Source organism: Camellia sinensis, chromosome 1 (assembly GCF_055761805.1).
Source record: "Camellia sinensis isolate YWXY chromosome 1, ASM5576180v1, whole genome shotgun sequence".
In the NCBI taxonomy this organism is placed as follows: Eukaryota; Viridiplantae; Streptophyta; class Magnoliopsida; order Ericales; family Theaceae; genus Camellia; species Camellia sinensis.
Window position 1 is genome coordinate 210,873,043 of NC_138961.1, and position 19,596 is coordinate 210,892,638.

Sequence of the window (19,596 nt, forward strand, 5' to 3'; positions counted from 1 at the left end):
TTTAAAGTTATGAATGAAAAAATTATGATTATATTATTTGTGAGGAGTAAAAAATTTTAGGGTAAATTACACTTTGCATTTCTGCATTTTGCACTAAATTTCATTTTGGCCTCTACACATGAAATCATGTCAATCAACCTATTGTATTTCTAATCAAATCTCACTTTAATCCCTACACATGAAATCATGATAGTCACCCCTGTATTTTTACTCAAATCTCACTTTAATCCCTGCACAAGTGTCTATGTCTCTTTTCTGTTATTTCATTTTTAAATCTTTAACAAAATTCAGTCATGTGATAAAAATGTGACTACAAAATGAAGGTAAAAGAAAAAAATCAGCCATGTTTTCCACCAATACTCTTTGTTCTACATAATAAGCACATGAGAGTTATATAATACAATATATATATATATGTGTGTGTGTGTGTGTGTGTGTGGTTGTAAAAATTGGGACGAAAATGTAAGAAAGTAAAACTTTTGAAATAATAAAAAAAATGCGACAAAAAAATCAAAGAGAAAGAAAGATATTAGAAGACTATATACCGTAAAAACAAAGTTTTGTGATTTCAATTTATGCTAAACCGTAATTCATCTTCTTAATTGTTTGCAATCTGCATTTTGTTTTGGCCTAATACAGTCATATTTTGATGTGAATTTTGAAATAAAGTGTGTATTGTTGAAAAATATAGATGATTTTTCTTTATGACCTCTTGTCGTAGTCACATTCTTATTATATGACTAGATTCTGTTAAATATTTAAAAAATTAAATAACAGAAAAGAGATATTGACACTTATATAGAGACCAATGTAAAATTTGACCAAATATGCAGAGGTTGATTGTCACAATTTTATGTGCTGAGACCAAAATAGAATTTGACCAGAAGTGTAAGGAGTTGACTATCATAATTCCATGTGTATTGACTAAAATGAGATTTGATACAAAATATAGAGATGCAAAGTATAATTTACCCAAAATTATACATTTAATGATAAAAATTATATTTTTTTGTATAGAAAGTCACGTAATAACCTATCCCTTCAAAATTTTGATTATAAATTTAAATTTTAATTTAAAATATGTTGCAACAAACATACATGACTTGCAATAAATAATAAATAAGGGTGTTTAAAAAAATCAATAAAACAGTAAAAACAAATTTGGATTTTGGTTTAACTTTAGAACCGAGTCAAACATAATGATAAATGGCACACTGCTGAACAAAAGAAAATGATAAGGGGACACTCTTCCCAGTCACTTCTCTCTGGCATTGCGTATTATACCAATATTTTAGTATGCTGACCTGACACTATAAAATTCTAATTCTCTCTCTCAATCATTAAAATATTAAAATTCTGTTTGTATGCGACATTAAAATTCTGTTTCTAGATGATGTTCATTATTCACTATTCATTTCCTCTTCGAAACAAAAATTCTGTGAATACTGAATCAACAAATGAGAAAATTGATATGCTCACTTCTGAGACTACAAGTTTTTATGCTCCTTCAAGAAACTTTCTACTTTCCAACTTCCAGGGCAGGCACTACCTGGCAACAAAGTTGAGACCGAGGCAGAGAGCTGCTTTACATTGTTGATTATTTTCGCACTATGCCTTCAAACACGCTATACAAACCAGTGCATGAAAGAGAATAGAAGTAAAACTACTGTTCAACTGCTATGCCTACGTCCTCTGTACGAGGAGGCCTCCATTTGCGATCAACTATATTCTTCTCCACTACATTCTGAGACTTTAGCTTTGCATCAATGAGCTCTAGCAACTCTTGCAACCCAACTCCCATTACAGCAGATACTTTGACATGTTGACCAGATTGTGATTGAGAATGCGAATTTTGTTCAGTCTTCCGCCAGTCTTCACACAACATAGTATGTTGGTCATTGGGAGTTCTTTCCCATCCCATCTTCTCATTTGAAGTCTCTCTCTCATCTCCTGATAAGAGCCAGCCATCAGAGTAATCGCTTTGTTGGTCATCAATGCTCTCCTCATGATCTCCTAATGACAACTCAGATACAATCTCTTCGCTATTGTCATCACAATCATCAATGGGTTCTCCAGACGATAGCTTATATTCTTCTACATCATTGACTTCTTCTGCACCAGAGAAACTGCTGATTTCATCATCATCAGCACCCATCTCTTCTTGGAGATCTATCTGATTTGAGTGTCACAATTTAGAAGATGTTGCAATTTATTTCTTTTCATTTTTTTTTTTGGGTTTTTTTTATTTCTGTGTGTGTGTGTGTGTGTGTGTGAGAGAGAGAGAGAGAGAGAGTCAAGAATGGTACCTTATTCCAAACTTCAATCATATTCTTAAGTTTCTCGTCAGATACTCCAATCTGCTTAAGAACTTGCAATACAGTTTCCCGATGCTCATCAAGATTAGGTGCACTGGAGTCCAATACATGCTGCAAATGTAAGGAATAAAGCTATCATAGCTTACAATGAAACCTGTTTGGTTGCCAACTGATATACATATTCCAAAGATGACCGTGACAGCATGACATGAATTGATGTGAACGACAGACACAGCAAAATATCATATGAATTGCAACTGATCTTATCTGACAATATTTCAGCCATTTTTTCCCAACAGGCAAAATCTTTAATACCAACAGCCAGAAAAAGACAGGAAATCGTATAATCAATTCATACCACAAGGAGGTCAGCTTCCACCACTTCTTCCAAGGTCGCATGAAATGCTTCCACCAACTACAAAAATAAAATACTAATGCACATTAAAAAGAATAGTAACAATGATTACCGAAAGAACCAAGTAGCAGCATAAACTTTTTAGTTACCTGCACAGGCAAATCTGAAATAAACCCCACTGTATCACTAAAAAGCACTTTTCTCCTGAAAAAATTAAGAATTTTAATGAGACAACTGGGGGAAGGTTTTACTCACCAGTCATCTTCATCATATTATATAGTGTTTTTTGTATCTGGATCAAAGCCCAACTAATCTCTAAGGGTGCACAAGCCCTCAGCAAAGAGTTTCCCGCAAGTGTACCATGGTTAATTCAAAGATTTTTTCTCAGTCCGATGGCCCTAAGAAATTATTAGCACCTAAGAGGTTTCAATCCCTGAACTTTGGAGGGAACACACAACTAAGACCCAAGGCCTTGCCACCAGGCCAACCCCTTGAGGGTTATCATCATATTATATATATAGTTAAACAGGAAATCATTTCTTCAGATTTCAAATACAACAAAACTAAACATCAATACTGATCATATTACCCCGATGGAAGAATGACACTTCTTAATTTTGGATCAACTGTAGCAAACAATCTGCAAAGTAGAAATTCCATGGCAACACAACAATTAGCCAGAAATAAATAAATGTGCTAGATTTGAACCAATCAAGCATTTAGAGAGGGAGAGAGAGGACTAGTGTGGATAACTATTGTGACATACCGATCATCACTATACAAATCGCTGTTTGAGAGTGTACTAACTAACGTTGATTTCCCCTGAAAAAGAAAGCAAAAGGACAATATAGGTATACATACAAAATACATTAGGCCACTTGTATGGTAGATAATAAAAAAGTAATTTATTTGATTTTTAACCACCTACAGCATTTGTGTACCCAACGACAGCAACTGTAACCATGTCTTGACCATTGTCACCTCCATGCCTCTTGCGAGCAGCACGTTGCAAAGCTCGGGTACGGCGGACCTCTTGTATTTCAGATAATAACTGTTTTCGCCGTTCTAAAATTCTGAAGTTGTAATGTTATTAAAGCAAGCATGCATGCATGGAAGTCAAACTGTAACTCATAAACAGAATATGAATGTGTAGCTAATTTTTCACAACTTATTAAAACAGTATGAAATGGCAGTGTGATACAGAACTTATATGCCATGTGTGCAAATATACAATGATACCCAAGCACATGTAAAGAAGATTGGGAATACATTAATCACAGAAATATGCATACTTGAAATTCTTCTTTCTTTTTAATAAAAAAAATAAAAATAAAAAAGAGTCGCTATTTCCACTCCACTTTGCTAAACATACACTTCCTTCTTTGTTCTTATTATACATAGTTATATTAATACCCTTATAATTTTGGTTTTTCCTGGGAGTGTACTTAGTGTAAAAAGGTATTAATGTAACTATGTATAATAAGGACAAAAAAGGGCGTGTATTTGGAGCAAAGTAGAGTGGGAATAGCAGCTCCCTAAAAAATATATATGCATTTTTAAAGGCATTCTCTTTGGGAAAAGTCAACTTTCAGTCTCAAATGTGTTCACAACACACTTCATAAAAGATAATTCTGGGATAGAACCTCTTTTGGTACAAAATGAAACGGTAAATATACATTTCTTCACACACGATGGGTGGACAATTATGTCGCTCAAGTCAAGAGAAGAAAGCGCCTTTTAGCCTTAGAATAACATACATCACACAATAATGCATGTATTTGTGATTGAAATTGAAACAGGTTAAACTTCATGCAGACCTGATTACATGTAGTGATGATAACCAAGTCCAAATCCAAATCCAAATCCAAATCCAACTTCACATTTAAAATGTAATTAAATCCGAATCTGGGGCAGATATTGTATCTGTATCTGTAGAACTTATATTTTGAAACACAACATATTTTACATATCCTATAAAAAGACCAAATTAACCACATTAAAAATGTGTGGCATGACTAAACCTACTATGTGAAAGGCCTGTAGCTGGAAAGAATCTACATGGCCTTCATTTTGATCCAAAAAGGATCAGATATTTTAATTCAGATTTGAAATTTAACTGATTGATCTTGAATTGATCCGTTTCATCATTGGCATTTACAAAAAAGCCAAGCACGAGAACGAGACCAGACACTTCATAAAAGTAATGGAAAGGTTATGTTTGTATTCAATCTTACACCTCCGAAAACACTCAACGAGATCCAAGCTTGGATAATGTTCTCTGTCTCCTTTTTTCCAATTGGATTCCAACAAGAACTTATATGATGATTTGAGTTACTGAAATTTTAAACCAAACCAAACCAAATCAAGTCTTAAGTCCCAAGAAATGAGGTCAGCTGCATGAATTCTTCTTCTCCACTCGACTCTATCCAAGGCCATTTCGTTAGTCAAATTAAGAAGATTCATATCTCTATTTACTACATTAATCCACGCCAATTTAGGTCTACCCCTTCCCCTAACACTATCATCTACCGTCACTGTATCGCATCTCTTCACTACTGCCTCTGTTGATCTCCGTTGTATATGACCAAACCATCTCAATCTATTCTCTCTCAACTTATCTTCTATCAATAATGCTCCTACCCATTCTCGAATATACTCATTCCTAACTCTTTCTTTTCTAATCTTGTCACACATCCACCTTAGCATCTTCATCTCAGCAACACTCATCTTATCTACATGCTATCTCTTAGTTGCCCAACATTCTACCCCATACAACATCGCTGATCTAATAGCTGTTCTATAGAACTTCCATTTTATTCTAATGGGTAAGTTATTCAAATTTTGATGACATAAAATTTAAATTGACAAGAACCAAATCCCTTGCAATTACTTTTACTTAAATTGAACCTAAAATTTCATCAAGCATGATGAGCCTTTGTTATGTTATCATTTGATCATAAGTAATGGCATCTAGGGTCAACCATATCAAAGTACCAATGACATGAAATTCAATTAGGAAAAAGCTGTAAAACATTTGTAATAGTTTGTAGAGTTGTCTTCTGGTGCCACGATACAATCATTCATAGAATAATAAATAGATACATAAAACATCATTCTGTAAGCAAATGAGCCAATAATAACTGAAGCATCAGTTGTATAATCTTTTAAGCACGTGTCAAGGAGCAAACCTTCGTCGTTGTAGCTGAAGTTCAGTTTCACCAGCACCACTAATGAAACCGCGTCCTCCACTTCCTCTCCTGCAAATGATAGCTATGTACATCAAAATTGTTCCAGTGAAACTGATGCTGAATTAACTTAAGCACATGCATTTGCATACACAAGTAACTCCCACCCATAGACATGCACCACAACTCTATATTATAAGAAAAAAGAAGTGGGGGAGGGTGCTTATGTGAGGCTAGATCTACATCGACATAATCCTGAATGTGACAATCTTAGTTCATCTTTTAGGAGAAATGGTGCATGTACCCAAGTAGCCAACATAACTCATATCCAAACAATAGCAACTGGAAACTAAAAATTCCTCACCCAAAAAAAGCAACTTCTAGGCATAATAGAACTTTCCAATGTCCCTATTGACATGAAAATATAGAAGGAAAAAAAAAAAAGTGGTATGCTCCACCTTTGGATTGTTCAAGGGAGGGCACTACAGCTATTTGCATAGTCAGACCAGATCTTGGGCAAGAATATTTTATCTGGCTTGGTCAATTCGTTCAGAAGTAAAACACATTTAAAAAAAATACATTGGAGAAAACGGGGGACTAAGCCACCAGTCATGCCGCATGCATCTAGACTTGATAGCAGATTCAAAATCAGGGACACTTATTCTGGCCATGCCAGATTCTTCTATGTTATTTTTGCATGTCGGAGTAAATTATTTCCAATTTGCCACTACAAGATTAGATGGAGTTGCATTTAGATTTTGAATAAAACAAGCAAATTTGAAGGCTGACTCCAAGCTGCATTGCAAAGAAAAGACCTATAGTTGCCAATATGGTTGCAAGCAACTTGTCGAGTAAGAAGTTGAATGCAAGAAACCATTATGTGCATGACAATAATGCCTATCCCTTAAAAATATATTTTTATTAAAATTTAAAAAACATCAAATGCCGCTGGACAAGTTGAAGAGATGGAATGCGCACATCAATAACGTAATCAAGCTATTGTAACCTGCATTTAATGCAATTAGTATATGAAATACGGCATTTTTCAAATGGCTTGTATCCACCTCCATCATAGTCTATATAAAAAAGCTAAAGTCTGTGAATTAGCAGCATGCATGAAGCACAAGTATTTGGACATCAATGAAGATATAAAATTATCTCTAGATGCTAAACTTTATTTAGTGTAACAATTTCAAGCATGTGTAATCAAATAGACATAATCGTGCTATCCCACAAACCTTGGATCAGTAATTCATGGATTCAAGTTATCTAAATCCCACCAGAAAGAGTAAGGGATTCATGAGTGACTGTTTGCTCGACATGTGTATTCTAAAAATCATTGAAACATCTTTCCCATTTCTCTTCTAGTATTCTCCAAGGAAGTATGGTTAAGCACTTTAATTGTTATTTCAATTAAATTATTATTGTAGTTAGAAATTAAAGAAGAAAAAAGAAACCCACCCTCGGGCACTAACAACTTCAGCTTCTCCAACGGAACCAAAAGTATAGCGCCCATCAGGACCACGTACACGGACTAGCCTAGTCCTCTTATACATTAAAGCAGCTAACTCAGCCTGTAAATTGAAGAAGGAATAAAGAAGCACCCACAGTTTCAGAATCAAATTGTCACACCAAGACAAACAGAAATTCAAGATATTCAATAAAATCAGAAGAATACCTGCAGCTTTCCTTCCTTTGTATAGGCATGCGCATTAAAAATTTCTATTATGAGGCCCACACGATCCAAAACAGGTTTTCCCCATTTCCGCTGTCAGTTAGAACGAATGTTGGAATATCAAAACAATGATCAGATCAGATCATATCTTAAGAAAGATAACAAAGCAGTAAAGCTTTCTGCAAGAGATTGCACAGGTGCAACTTGCCTCCAAATTCCGTTGTTGAATCCCAGTAAGAATGGCATTCACAAATAATACAGCATCAACTTCACCCTGCTAAAAGTATGTGCTCACGATTAAATGACTACAATAACAGGCTACAAATGGTGTAATCTAAACAGAAAACAACCAATTATATGGAATAAATACATGGATCCTTGCCTTTGATTCCACAGCATTTAGATGACACTTAACCGTTTCCACTGTCCCTGGTCCAAAATATGTGTCTGCCAAATTACAAAAACACAGATAAGTTAACATAATACGTATATAACATGAAACAACTATGAATAAATTCAGATTACCAAGTGAGAAAAAAGAGCCAATTAGTAGCACCCCATTTAATGTATTTCAAGTCTCCAAAAGTCGCTTTTTTCTCCTTTCCGCACCCCCCCCCCCTTCCCCTCCCCCTTTAACTTCCCTCTCCATTTGGCTTTTATTTGCCTTTCATTATTCAGAAACTTGTACAAACTAAAAGCAATCTCTCCAGCATTTTAGTTCTTCAAGTAAAATAAATAAAACTATATGTCATAAATAAAGCCATACAACTTCAAGATTGCATTTCATATTTAATCAAGTCAAAAACTATAAGCAAACTAATGACTATTCAAAAAACATATAATAATATTATAGCTCTCAATTCAAGTTCAAGCCATGAACATGATCATGATTGCCTAAACATACCAACATCCAAAACAGAAGAAATCAAGTTCTTCTATCTCCAATGACCGAAACCCAGAAAACCAATCAAATCACAAACCGACAAATACAAAAGACCAACCAACCTGAATGACGCGATCGGGCAGCAGGGTTTTGAACAACAACATGCGGAGGCAACTCTTTGTCCCAAAGTTCGGTATCGAAGAACCCATCGCGCTGTTCTTCGAGCGAATTGGCGAGGCTAAGAGCTTCGTCGAGCTTGGCCTGCAAGATGGGTTGAGGCCGAAGACGCGGCTGGACCACGAACAGCCTCGGAGGGCTAGTGGGGTCTCTGTTGTTGCAGTCGTCGGCGCGCGAAACTTCATGCCTCTGTAGCAGAGGTGAATGCGAGAATGGCGAAGAGAGAGAGAGAGAGTTGAAATTGAGGGGAATGAAGGGGTTGTTGATGATGATGAGTGTGATGGGTCGATGGGAAGTTTGAATGGTGAGTGAGTTGTAAATGGGGTTGAAGAGAAGGAGGGTTGGGGCAAGTAGGTTAGGGTTTGAGGGAGAGATCTGAGAGGAGCTCGAATGTGAGCTGAGATGGTTCTCAACATTTGAGTTGGCAGTGAACTCGCTCTCAACTCACTCTCATCAACTGTGTTTGTATTGCTTTGCGAATACCTCTTCTTACCTAACAAACCAGACCCGTGCCCTGCAAAGATTCAATTGGGCTCGGCATAAGGTCGTCCAATCCGATTCAGATTGTACATAAATAGACGTTTTAAGCGTAGAGTAAGGTGAGGTGCGGTTTAAATTGTTCTTTTATTATGGTTATGCTTCCGCAAGCACCCACTCTCACTAAAAATATATGTTTGGTTTAGGGATGGGCGCGGGTCAGTTGCGGCTATGAAATTTTTAATTCGTCATTTGTCTGTTAGATTGACGGATTAGAAAAAATTAATTCGTATTTGTCCGCCAATTTGACAGATGTAGATTCAACGAATTGACGGTTTGATGGATGGATGCGAATCGGTTTGGCGGTTTCAGATTTTATAAATTTTTAACATAATTCAACATTTGCACTTTCTCAAAAAAAATAAAGTACTACAGTCAATGACTTAAAAAATTATTATAATCACTGTATATCTCATCTAAAAAATGAAAGTTTGAAACTTTAAAATATCACAATCACTGCATGGCTTATCTACATATTACAATCACAGCATGATTCATCCACACAAAGTATTACGTGGTTCTTAAAATATAATAACAATTCAAACCACCAAAACTATGAATAAGGCAGTAGTAGAGATTGTATGTCTTTGTATTGTTACATCTATATATGTTTTTGAAAACAAAAATCAACCATCATATATCATATTTTCTATTTATTATTTTTAGAGTTAAATTTAAAAATAAAAAAAATATAGATAAATAATACGTTTATTTTTTTCAATTCAAAAAATATATTCAAGTTGAAAACTTTTTTTCAACAGAATATTTAAACTCTTTTTTAATTGAAAACACAAACAAAATATTTAAATAAATTGAAAGCATAAAGTCTTATAAATTATTAAGGGTGCTCGTGGTTTGGTGGTTCGGTTGCGGCCAAAGCAATCTCAAACCCGCCATCCGTCCGCTAAATTGTCGGATTGGAAAAAATCAATCCGCAATCATCCACTCGTCATCACGCATCCATCCAAAATGCGGCGGTTCGATTCAGTTCGATCGGTTTTGGCGGATCGGTATATCCGCTGTTCACCCCTAGTTTGGTTTGATTTTGACAAGGTAGTTTTTAAAAAATATTTTGGAAAGAGAGTTTAGAAATTTTTTTGATTTGTTTAGTTGTGTATTTTGAAAATAATTTTCGAGTTTAGGAGTTTGAAATAATTTGATATTTTGTTATAATTGAGTAGATGTGTGTGAGAGAAGAAGTGATTGAGAAAGAGAGAAGACAGAGAAAAAGTAATCGATTGATGTATAAAAAAAAAATTTATTTTAAAAATTATTTTAAAAAAATTACAAACCAAATAAGATTTTTTTAAAAAAAATTCTAAAATCACTCTGCAAAGACAAACTAAGCATACCCATAATTTTTTTTTAAACCTGGGAGTTGCGTGCTTTAGTCGTTAATGTTGGCGCAAATTTTTAATCTCATGCAAGATATTCAATTTAACAAAGCGGAGCCGAGATCTTGGGTGAGAAACGATTTTAGGACCATTTCTGGCTTGCTTTTGAGAAATAAAGTTTAGAAGAAAAAAAAAATTAAATTTTGTTTGATTTAGTGATTTTAGAAAAAAAAAATTCAAAATTACTCTCTCTCTTACATATCAATTAATCATTTTTTCTCTCTCCTCTCTTCTCAATTAGGAATGGCAACGGGGCGGGGCGGGGCCGGGGATCACCCTCCCCGTCCCCGATCCCCGATGGCCAAAACTTCCCCGTCCCCGGCCCCGATCCCCGACGGGGAACCAATCACAGTCCCCATCCCTGTCCCCAACGGGGATCGGGTTTCCCCGACCCCGAAATTCCCCGATCCTCATTAACGGATCAAAAAACAACATCACCACCACCAGATCAAAAAATCAATAACAGATTAAAAAAATAATAATAACAGATTTGTTTTGTTATGGTATTTCATACAAACCCTCTACACAAAAAAAATTCGTTCAAAAAAAATAAAAAAATTCACACAGATCTGTTACAGAGATCTGTATTCATTCCAAAAAAAAAAAAAATACATACACAAACAGATCTCTATTTGTTCAAAAAAAATTAAAAAAAAAAATTGTATACATACACAAACCCAAACCCTCTACACAAAATAACAAAACAAATCTATTATTATTTTATACAAACCCTCTACACAAAATTTGTTTCAAAACAAGATCTGTCTGTGTCGGTGGAGGACGATCGGGGGAGGAGGAGGACGGATGAGGACGATCGGCGGATGAGGACGATCGGCGGAGGAGCACGACGAAGGAGGACGATCGGCGGAGGAAGACGACAGAGGAGGACGATCGGCGTCGGAGGAGGAAGAACGGCGAAGGAGGACGACGGAGGAGGCAATCGGCGTCACAGAGAGGTGCGAGAGTGAGAGTAGAAGAGAGAGAGAGAGAGGGGAGAGAGAGAGTCGAAGATTAAAGGGAGGAGAAGAGGCTGCTGTTTGCCAAACCCTATATATGTTATTTATATATATATATAAGGGCAAAACAGTAATTTTACATCTGGGAAAACGGGGCGGGGATCGGGGCGGGGATCGGGGCCGGGGTCGGGGCCGGGCCGGGGCTGAAACATGTATCCCCGTCCCCGGCCCGTATATCATCGAGGATTTAATTTTTAATACCATCCCCGGCCCGTCGGGGGTATTTTTCGGGGAATCACCACTCAATTCGGGATCGGGGGATCGGGTCCCCGTCGGGCCGGGTTCCAATTGTCATCTCTATTCTCAATCATTTTTTCTCTCACATACATCTATTTAATTATAACAAAACATCAAATCAACTCAAACTCTCATACTTTAAAATTATTTCCAAAATGTACAACTAAAAAAACTAAAAAAAAAATTAAACTCTCTTCTCAAAAATTTTTTTGAAAATTTATCACCCAAAACCAAACCAAACACATCCTAGAATTTTTTTTGATTTGTTTGGTTGTATATTTTGGAAATACTTTTAGAGTATGGAAGTTTGGGATGATTTGATATTTTGTTGTAGTTGAATAGATGTGTGTAAGATAAAAGTGATTGAGAAGGAAAGATGAGAGAAAAACAGTGATTGATTGATGTGTATAAGAGATAAAGTGATTTTGGAAAACCAAACAAAATTTTGATTTTTTTTTTTCAAAAATTGTGTTTTGAGAGTTAAACCAAACAAAGCCCTAAACTCTTTCTCCAAAATTTTATTTGGAAATTTATCTCCCAAAACCAAACCAAACATACCAGTATAAAATGAAGGGTGTGTTTGGTTTGTGTTTTGAAATATGTTTTTGGAAGAAAATTTCTAAAAACATGTTTGGTTACAAATTTTCACAAAAAAATTTTAAAATTATTTCTCTATATTACACATCAATCAATCATTTTTTCTCTCTCATTTCTCATTCTCAATCATTTTTTCTCTATCTACTCAACTATAACAAAATATAAAATCATTCCAAACTCCAAAACTATTTTCAAAATATACAACCAAACAAATAAAAAAAAATGCTAAACTCTCTTTCCAAAATTTATTTTGAAAATTTATCTCAAAACACAAATCAAACACATCCGAAGGGTCCCTTAATTTATTTTTCATTTCTTTTAGTTACTCACTATACTTTTGAATCTGAAAGCATTTTTGGTTGTGAATCAGATCCTCTCTATTAGATAATAAAATAAAAAAGTTTATTTTTTTATTCATAAATTTGAAAGATCCATATGAATATATCTTTTATTTCAAATTTAAAATAAAATAAAATAAACAAAAAACAGTTAAATCATCCCTCATTCTCGCAAGTATGTTCCCATCTTGCCACTAGTGAGAGCAGATTGGAAAGATCAGATGCTTGCTTGTTGCCAATTAGCTTTACCATAAAGCTAACTTTATGTGCCATAAAATTTGAGTAAAAGTCTCATTCTATGCTCAGGAGTGTGCACTTTCATGTCTAAATTGCCCACCTCTTTTAAGTAATCAACTCAACAGCTGCCTGCTAATTTTTGGACTTTCTTACTACTTAAATAATTTCAAAATAATAATAATAAAAGAATATATACGACTTGAAGACAAAAATGCATCACTGTTTTTTTGTGTTGATCAGCAGTTGTCAAACAATTAAGGAGAGCAACACTTGAAAGTTGTGTTGGCAAAGGCAAACCTTTATCAAACAATTCTATAGGCTTTATAAGAGCATCTCCAACGGTTACTCAGATTTTTTACTAAATTTGAGTAAAAAATGACTCATTTTACCAATTTGATACCACTCGCTCCAACGGTACACTTTCATCAAATTTGTGCCAGGGTCAACCGGTTGGTCGACCGGTTAAGCGAATTTTTTTTTTTTTTTTTTTTTGAACTTTTTGAACCTTTTAGTGGTCGACCGGCTGGTCGACCGGTTAGGCAAAAAATTTTTTTTTTTTTTTTTTTTTTACTGTTTGAACCTTTTTCTTCGAACCGTTTGAACCTTTAGGCGGTCAACCGGCCGGGCAACCGGCTGGTTGACCGGTTGGTCTCTCCCAACGGTTAGGAACAGTGATTTGGTAAAATGCTTCGCCTGTTCTCATTTTGGTACAAGATTTGCTGAATTCTGGATTTGATATCGATTTGGTGAAACCGTTGGAGCTCAAAAAAGTGACTTTTTCATCAAATTTTGAATTTGATATCAGGTTTGCTGAAGCGTTGGAGATGGTCTAAGGATGCTCATTTATTTACTTTTGAAAGTATTAGTGAATTAATGTTTGGTATACTTTTTGTTTACAATTTATAAAATAAAAATAATTTTAAAAAATGGGTATTTATTCATAAATTTCTCTCTACCTGCTTATATTCCACTTATTTTAAGTATTTTTTTATATTTCAATAAATCACATGAGTGATATAATTACTAAAATACCCCTAATAATAATAAGGTAAAGTGCACATTGACAATGTGAACGTTCCATGATGTAAACATTCACACTATCAAATTTATTTAATGTGAACGTTCACATTAACAAATTGCTAAGGGTTCAAAAAATATTTGTAAAGGTAAAATTATTCATAAAAATATCTTAAATATGAGAATTAAGATTTAGTGGATCAAATGTCTAAAATAATAAGACTTATTAGAATATAAAAATATTTTATGGACTAATTAAAATACAAGCACTTGAAAGATGATTTTCTAATAAATTTTCCTTCCAAAAATTAAGAAAATAATTTATACATGGAATTTTTATACATAAATCTATTTGAAATGTTGTTGTGGAGAATTCTAATATACACTTGATTATATCTTTAGTGATCTTTGGTTATGATTTAGTGGTGTTTTGTTATGCCATATTGTAGTTTGAAGTAATTGCGACACCAGTATAAATCAAATCAAAGTGTATTATGAGCCTAGTCGTGTTTTTATTATTTATTTTATGTATTAAGACATTTTTCTTGATATTCATTTTATTCATTGAGAGTGTATCTTTTATTTTGCTAAAAAAGGCGCTTGTACGATGAGCATTTGTTCTTTTCTTTTTTTTAATAATATATTCAGCACTTCATCAAAAGTTTGTCCACTAGGCTTGTAACGCCTTGAAATAAATGCAATAAGTCGCCCCCCAACAACATATACACAATGACATAAATAAAGTAGTAATTTTTTATTAATCATAGTTAATTTACAAAAAAAGTGACACATGCGATATACATTCATAAGTTCTATCCTGAATCTATAGCATGTGATACCAACTTAAAGATTAACAAAATAAATGCCCTGTAGGTTTACATCTTTCCAAAATTATGCTTGGTTGTAACAAAAGAGAGAGTCTTAAGCTCTATACATATAAAGTCCTAGGCTTGCACAAATATTAAATACAAAATGACAAAACAAAGCCTTCAACTTCCAGGTCCTCCCAAGCTAAGTCTTTGGAGAAGACATGTCATCAGCACCTAAAAATGGTTTCCCAAGTAGGGTGAGCCAAAGCCTACTACAAACAATCTAACACAATATATGAATATTAACAAAGGTATAAGTATGATGCACATGTTTAATTCCCAAATGACAGATCTTTTACAACCTTTTCTAATACCATGTTATAGCAAACTTACATCTCCATCCATTATTTATTCCCACTTCATTTAGTCAACCAAACAGATGATACACCCTACAGGCCTCCAACCAACATAATTATCATACAAAGTACATTCACTTGCTATTTTATGGAAATTTCGTCCCGCGGGAATCGACACCAATGTGTACACGCGGTTTTCGGGACTTTCACCCTGGACACACAAGCCAACTTAGTTTAATGGAGTCCATCTCCTTTCTTCTCCCAAACACGGAGTACATCTCATTTCTCCTCCTATACATCATATATATACAATATATATAAATCATAATCATATTCAATGATAATGGCTAAGAGATTTGTTTCAATTTGCCTAATCCACTTGCAATTTCTACAACAATCCTGGCTATCCTCCATCGATGGCCCAAAACAGATATTTCTAAACAGATATACAATTTTTATAACAGGTAAATTGTCCAAATTGCCATAGATACGAGATTATATGGCTTTATTTGGAAGGATTTTCAAATCCTGATTCTACCCCCACATTGGGACATCATGTTTGGATAGAGTTTTGGAACTAGTTTTCCACAACAAACACAAAACTCTACAGAAAACTCTTTATAAAGCACGATTTTTGATTTTTTTTTTTTTTTTTTGAAATTTGGCCTAACCGGTCGTCCCACCGGTTGTTCGGTCGGTTGACCGGAACAATGCAATTTTTATTTTTTTTATTTTTTTGCAATTGATATGTTGATTTTAATATATTCGAAAAAAATATTTTCCGAATTTTTAAAAAAAATTTATATGCTTTAATAGAATTTTGAGTTGTATGTTTAGTTATGAGTTGTAAGTTTTTGTATCAAATATCAAATGTCATATCAAAAATTTTCCACTCAATTCAAAACTCTTTTCAAAACTCTTTCACCAAACAAATTTTCCACACTCAAATCATAATTCCAAAACTCACAAACTCAAAATACAACTCATACTCTCAAATCATAGTTAGAAAGCTCTACCAAACGCAACCTACATATCTAATTCCACATTTTATATAAACACCCATCCAATTTCATTATTTATACAACATAATTATTTAAGACATTTTAAGGCCAAATCCCATTTTTCCCAATCTCATGCCAAACACAAAAATCAACCATTTCAACACAATACAAGCTCATATCTACTCCGATAACCATTTCCATTACATTAATTCAAAAATCCCTCTTTTAATTTTAACCCAAACCCTATGTTTGTTCAAATTCACAACAAGTCTCAACATTTCTTACCCATCAACAAATAACCAAGTTAAAACTCATAGAAAAGTGTAAAAAGTCTCTACCTCAAAGTGAGAAGACAAGCAAAGCAAAAGGAAAACTTCAAAGGCACCGAAACCCACTTTTGTTCAGATGAAAAGAGAGCTCATAGCGTGCTCTACCCTTTTAATAAGGGTACAAGAGTGAAGAGATCACTAGATCTAAATGAAAAGTAGAGAGATGGTAGGTTTTAGAGATAGAGGGTCTCAACTTTAGGGCATGGAAAGAAATAGATTAGGAAAAGTGATGTAAAAAGTCATTTTCATGAACTAACATATGCACAGTCCGCTCGAGCGCAAGACTTGACGCTCGAGCGTCAGACACAATAAGTTGTTCTGCTTGAGCGCAAAAAGTGAAGGCTCAAGTGCCAAGACACAAAACAAAAGGGCATTATCGCTTGAGTTCAAGAAGTGATGCTTGAGCACAGAATACACATATCCAGTAGTTTTGCAGACAATAGACCAACACTCGAGCGCATGAAATGCCGCTCAAGCATCCATCCACTCAAGCGTAGGAAACGCCGCTCGAGCGTAGAATACATCCTCCCAGTAGTTTTGCAGACCTGCAAAAGTATTGAGAGTTTACAAAGTCTACTTGAGCACAAGAAGTGCCGCTCGAGCGGAAGAGCAAAAATCTGGACAACATAAGGTTTGAAACCAAGCAATCAACATGTTCTAAACACAACTACTACAACCCAATAGCCAAACTCAAGCAAGAATAAGGGGGGAAAAGTATGAACAACATTCATAAATCATAAAACCCGAGTCCAGAATACAAGATAGGTCGGGTTAAAATCGGAATCACTATAGATATTTTGGAAAATTTATCGGTTTTGATGCCAACAACGGCCTCTCTCAAGAGTACAATGTCAACAATAGTACAGTATTTTGAGACTACTGAATTATTCTTATTACTAGTGTCATGTATTTTTTTTTATATTATTAGTGATTAGCACACGTAATGCTCATGTAATTTAAATAAACACAAATAAAAATAAGGGCTTTGCTTCAGACCCCCAGTGGGGGTCGACCCCCAGTGACGTGGCGCGCTGCCATTCGCTGAAAAAAAAAAAACAAAAAACAAAAAAACAATTTTTTTTTTTGGGCCAATCATGGGTCTACACACACGACCCCAATGACCCCCACTAGGGGTCTTAGGCATTTTTCTAAAAATAAATAATAAAAAAATTAACATTACAATAGATATTGCTTAAGTAATAAGAACTTTCTTTTCTAGATATAAAGTTTGAATTTCGAATCTCATGCACTTTGCTATATAACTTCTCCTTTTTTTTTTAAAGTAAATAAATAGAGAGATTTATGTGCCGTGTGTTTTATAGATAATATAGATATTTTGTTTATTACATGATATGATATATCTTGACCATTGTTGTATAATCTCATATAAATTTCATTAATCTCTACAGTCAGTTTGTAAGAAAATTGAGCCATCTAGTCTATAGCCCATTGGGCGAGTACGGATTCTATTTCAATAATCTATTCATTTTATAAGTTATTTAATTTATAAATTATATATATAATCAATTAATCCAATATTCATAGAGAGATGATTTTATTAACTCAATGTTAAAAATAAATAAATAATTTGTATCCAGACTTGCACATTTCGTCGATTGTTTTAAAGATAAAGATAAAGATAAGGGTCCAGCTTGTCTCAAGTTGAGATCAAGACTGGACCCGTCCAGTTCGGCCCATGGGGCTCATTTTTTGGGCCTGTTTTGATAATTCGAACTGTTAATGTGTAGAACTCGTCGAGTACTACATGCCTGTAAAAAATCATGTTGATCGGATATCAATAGTTATGTGATCAAATCAGTTTTGTATAAAAAAAAAATGGACGGTGAAACAATTAACGGTTGATAAAAAATTATTTTGTTCACATAGCTATCGATATCCGATCAAGGTGATTTTTTACAGGCATATAGTACTTGACAAGTTCTACACATTGAACGGTTCGAATTATCAAAACGGGACCTGTGGTGGGCCCCCATGGGCCCAACAGCACGGTCCAATCCGATCTTGGACTAGACCAAAGCCACTGCCTAAAGATAAAGATAAAAATGATTATGATCATTAAAAAAAAATGTGAATTTTTTTTTATGAATAATTTATAATGAGCTTAAAATATGAAGGGAATAGATACGGAAGGGGCCATGTCGAGCCCAATGTGACACATTTGTTCATCATTGTAACCGTTATTCTACCACGGACTCTCCATCCCCAACCGACCTTTCTCTTTCAACCCCTTCACTTTCAACTTGAAAGTCTCCCAACAGATTTCTCGCAACTCTCTTCTTTCCCTCATATATAATAAGAATAACTGAGTTAAGAAATGAGAAAATAAAAGAAGACAATATTCGACACAATTCTATAACAAATTTGAAACTGACCCACAATGACAAATCGAATCCCATTATATTCCCCGCTTGCCAAACAATGAAATTCTATTCCGGTGCTTCAATGTTACGTGGAGTTTGTCGCCACACTTCTTCCAATTCTTGTTACTATTTTACTTCTTTGGCTTTTTCCTATATACCCAGAGACAGTTTGTCTATATACTACAAAACATCACTTCAAGGTGCAAATAAAGAAGAAGAAGAAAGGAGATTTGATTGCTCATGGCTGGAGGAGGCAATCACACGGACACTTACCCTACAAAAAAATACTTCAAATGCTGCGAGTCACAGTTTTTCATTTATATTGTACTGATCACATTGTTGGTTTTGTTTGCTGGGTTGATGTCTGGACTCACCTTGGGTCTCATGTCAATGAGCGTCGTCGATCTTGAAGTTCTTGCCAAGTCTGGAACCCCCAAGGATCGTCTCCATGCTTGTAATTTCCATCATCCTTGTTATCGGTATTAGTCAAGAATATTTTCAAATTATATGGCTTTTGCCTTTAGAATCGTCCCTGAATGTGTCCATGTCTGTTTGTTTGTGAGTTGCTTTGCTGATTTATGGGTCGTTTGAAAGCAAATCCAACCATTGAGACCTTATTTCACTGTTGTTTACTGATGTTCTTGAATTTATGAATCATATATATATGAAAATAATCTGGGAATGCTGATATGAATATAGGTAGCTGAGTTTGCATCTTTGAATCTTGACTGATATTAGTTTCGCTATGATAATAGCA

General features: G+C 34.6%; 1 protein-coding gene across 1 annotated transcript; it reads right to left on the reverse strand.

The window, feature by feature from the left end:
* Positions 1–1,232: 1,232 nt before the first annotated feature.
* On the reverse strand, positions 1,233–9,233 carry LOC114284235 (GTP-binding protein, HflX). Its single transcript, XM_082894408.1, has 13 exons — positions 8,536–9,233; positions 7,913–7,977; positions 7,739–7,804; positions 7,534–7,623; positions 7,317–7,429; positions 5,859–5,927; positions 3,599–3,743; positions 3,437–3,492; positions 3,260–3,310; positions 2,820–2,874; positions 2,674–2,730; positions 2,307–2,426; positions 1,233–2,173 (listed from the first exon to the last, which is right to left on the reverse strand). The coding sequence occupies exons 5-13, from the start codon at positions 7,409–7,411 to the stop codon at positions 1,664–1,666; spliced, it is 1,158 nt and encodes a 385-aa protein (XP_082750534.1). The 5' UTR covers positions 7,412–7,429; positions 7,534–7,623; positions 7,739–7,804; positions 7,913–7,977; positions 8,536–9,233; the 3' UTR covers positions 1,233–1,663.
* Between the last annotated feature and the right edge of the window lie 10,363 nt (positions 9,234–19,596).

Bases quoted from the DNA above. Each gene is read 5' to 3' on its own strand.
- LOC114284235 (XM_082894408.1), bottom strand. From the start codon at position 7,411: ATGTATAAGAGGACTAGGCTAGTCCGTGTACGTGGTCCTGATGGGCGC. The intron at 3,744-5,858 runs GTTTGCTCCTTG...TTACAACTTCAG, and splicing joins CTTCAGCTACAACGACGAAG to AATTTTAGAACGGCGAAAAC. The intron at 2,427-2,673 runs GTATGAATTGAT...TTACATTTGCAG, and splicing joins TGGAAGCTGACCTCCTTGTG to CATGTATTGGACTCCAGTGC.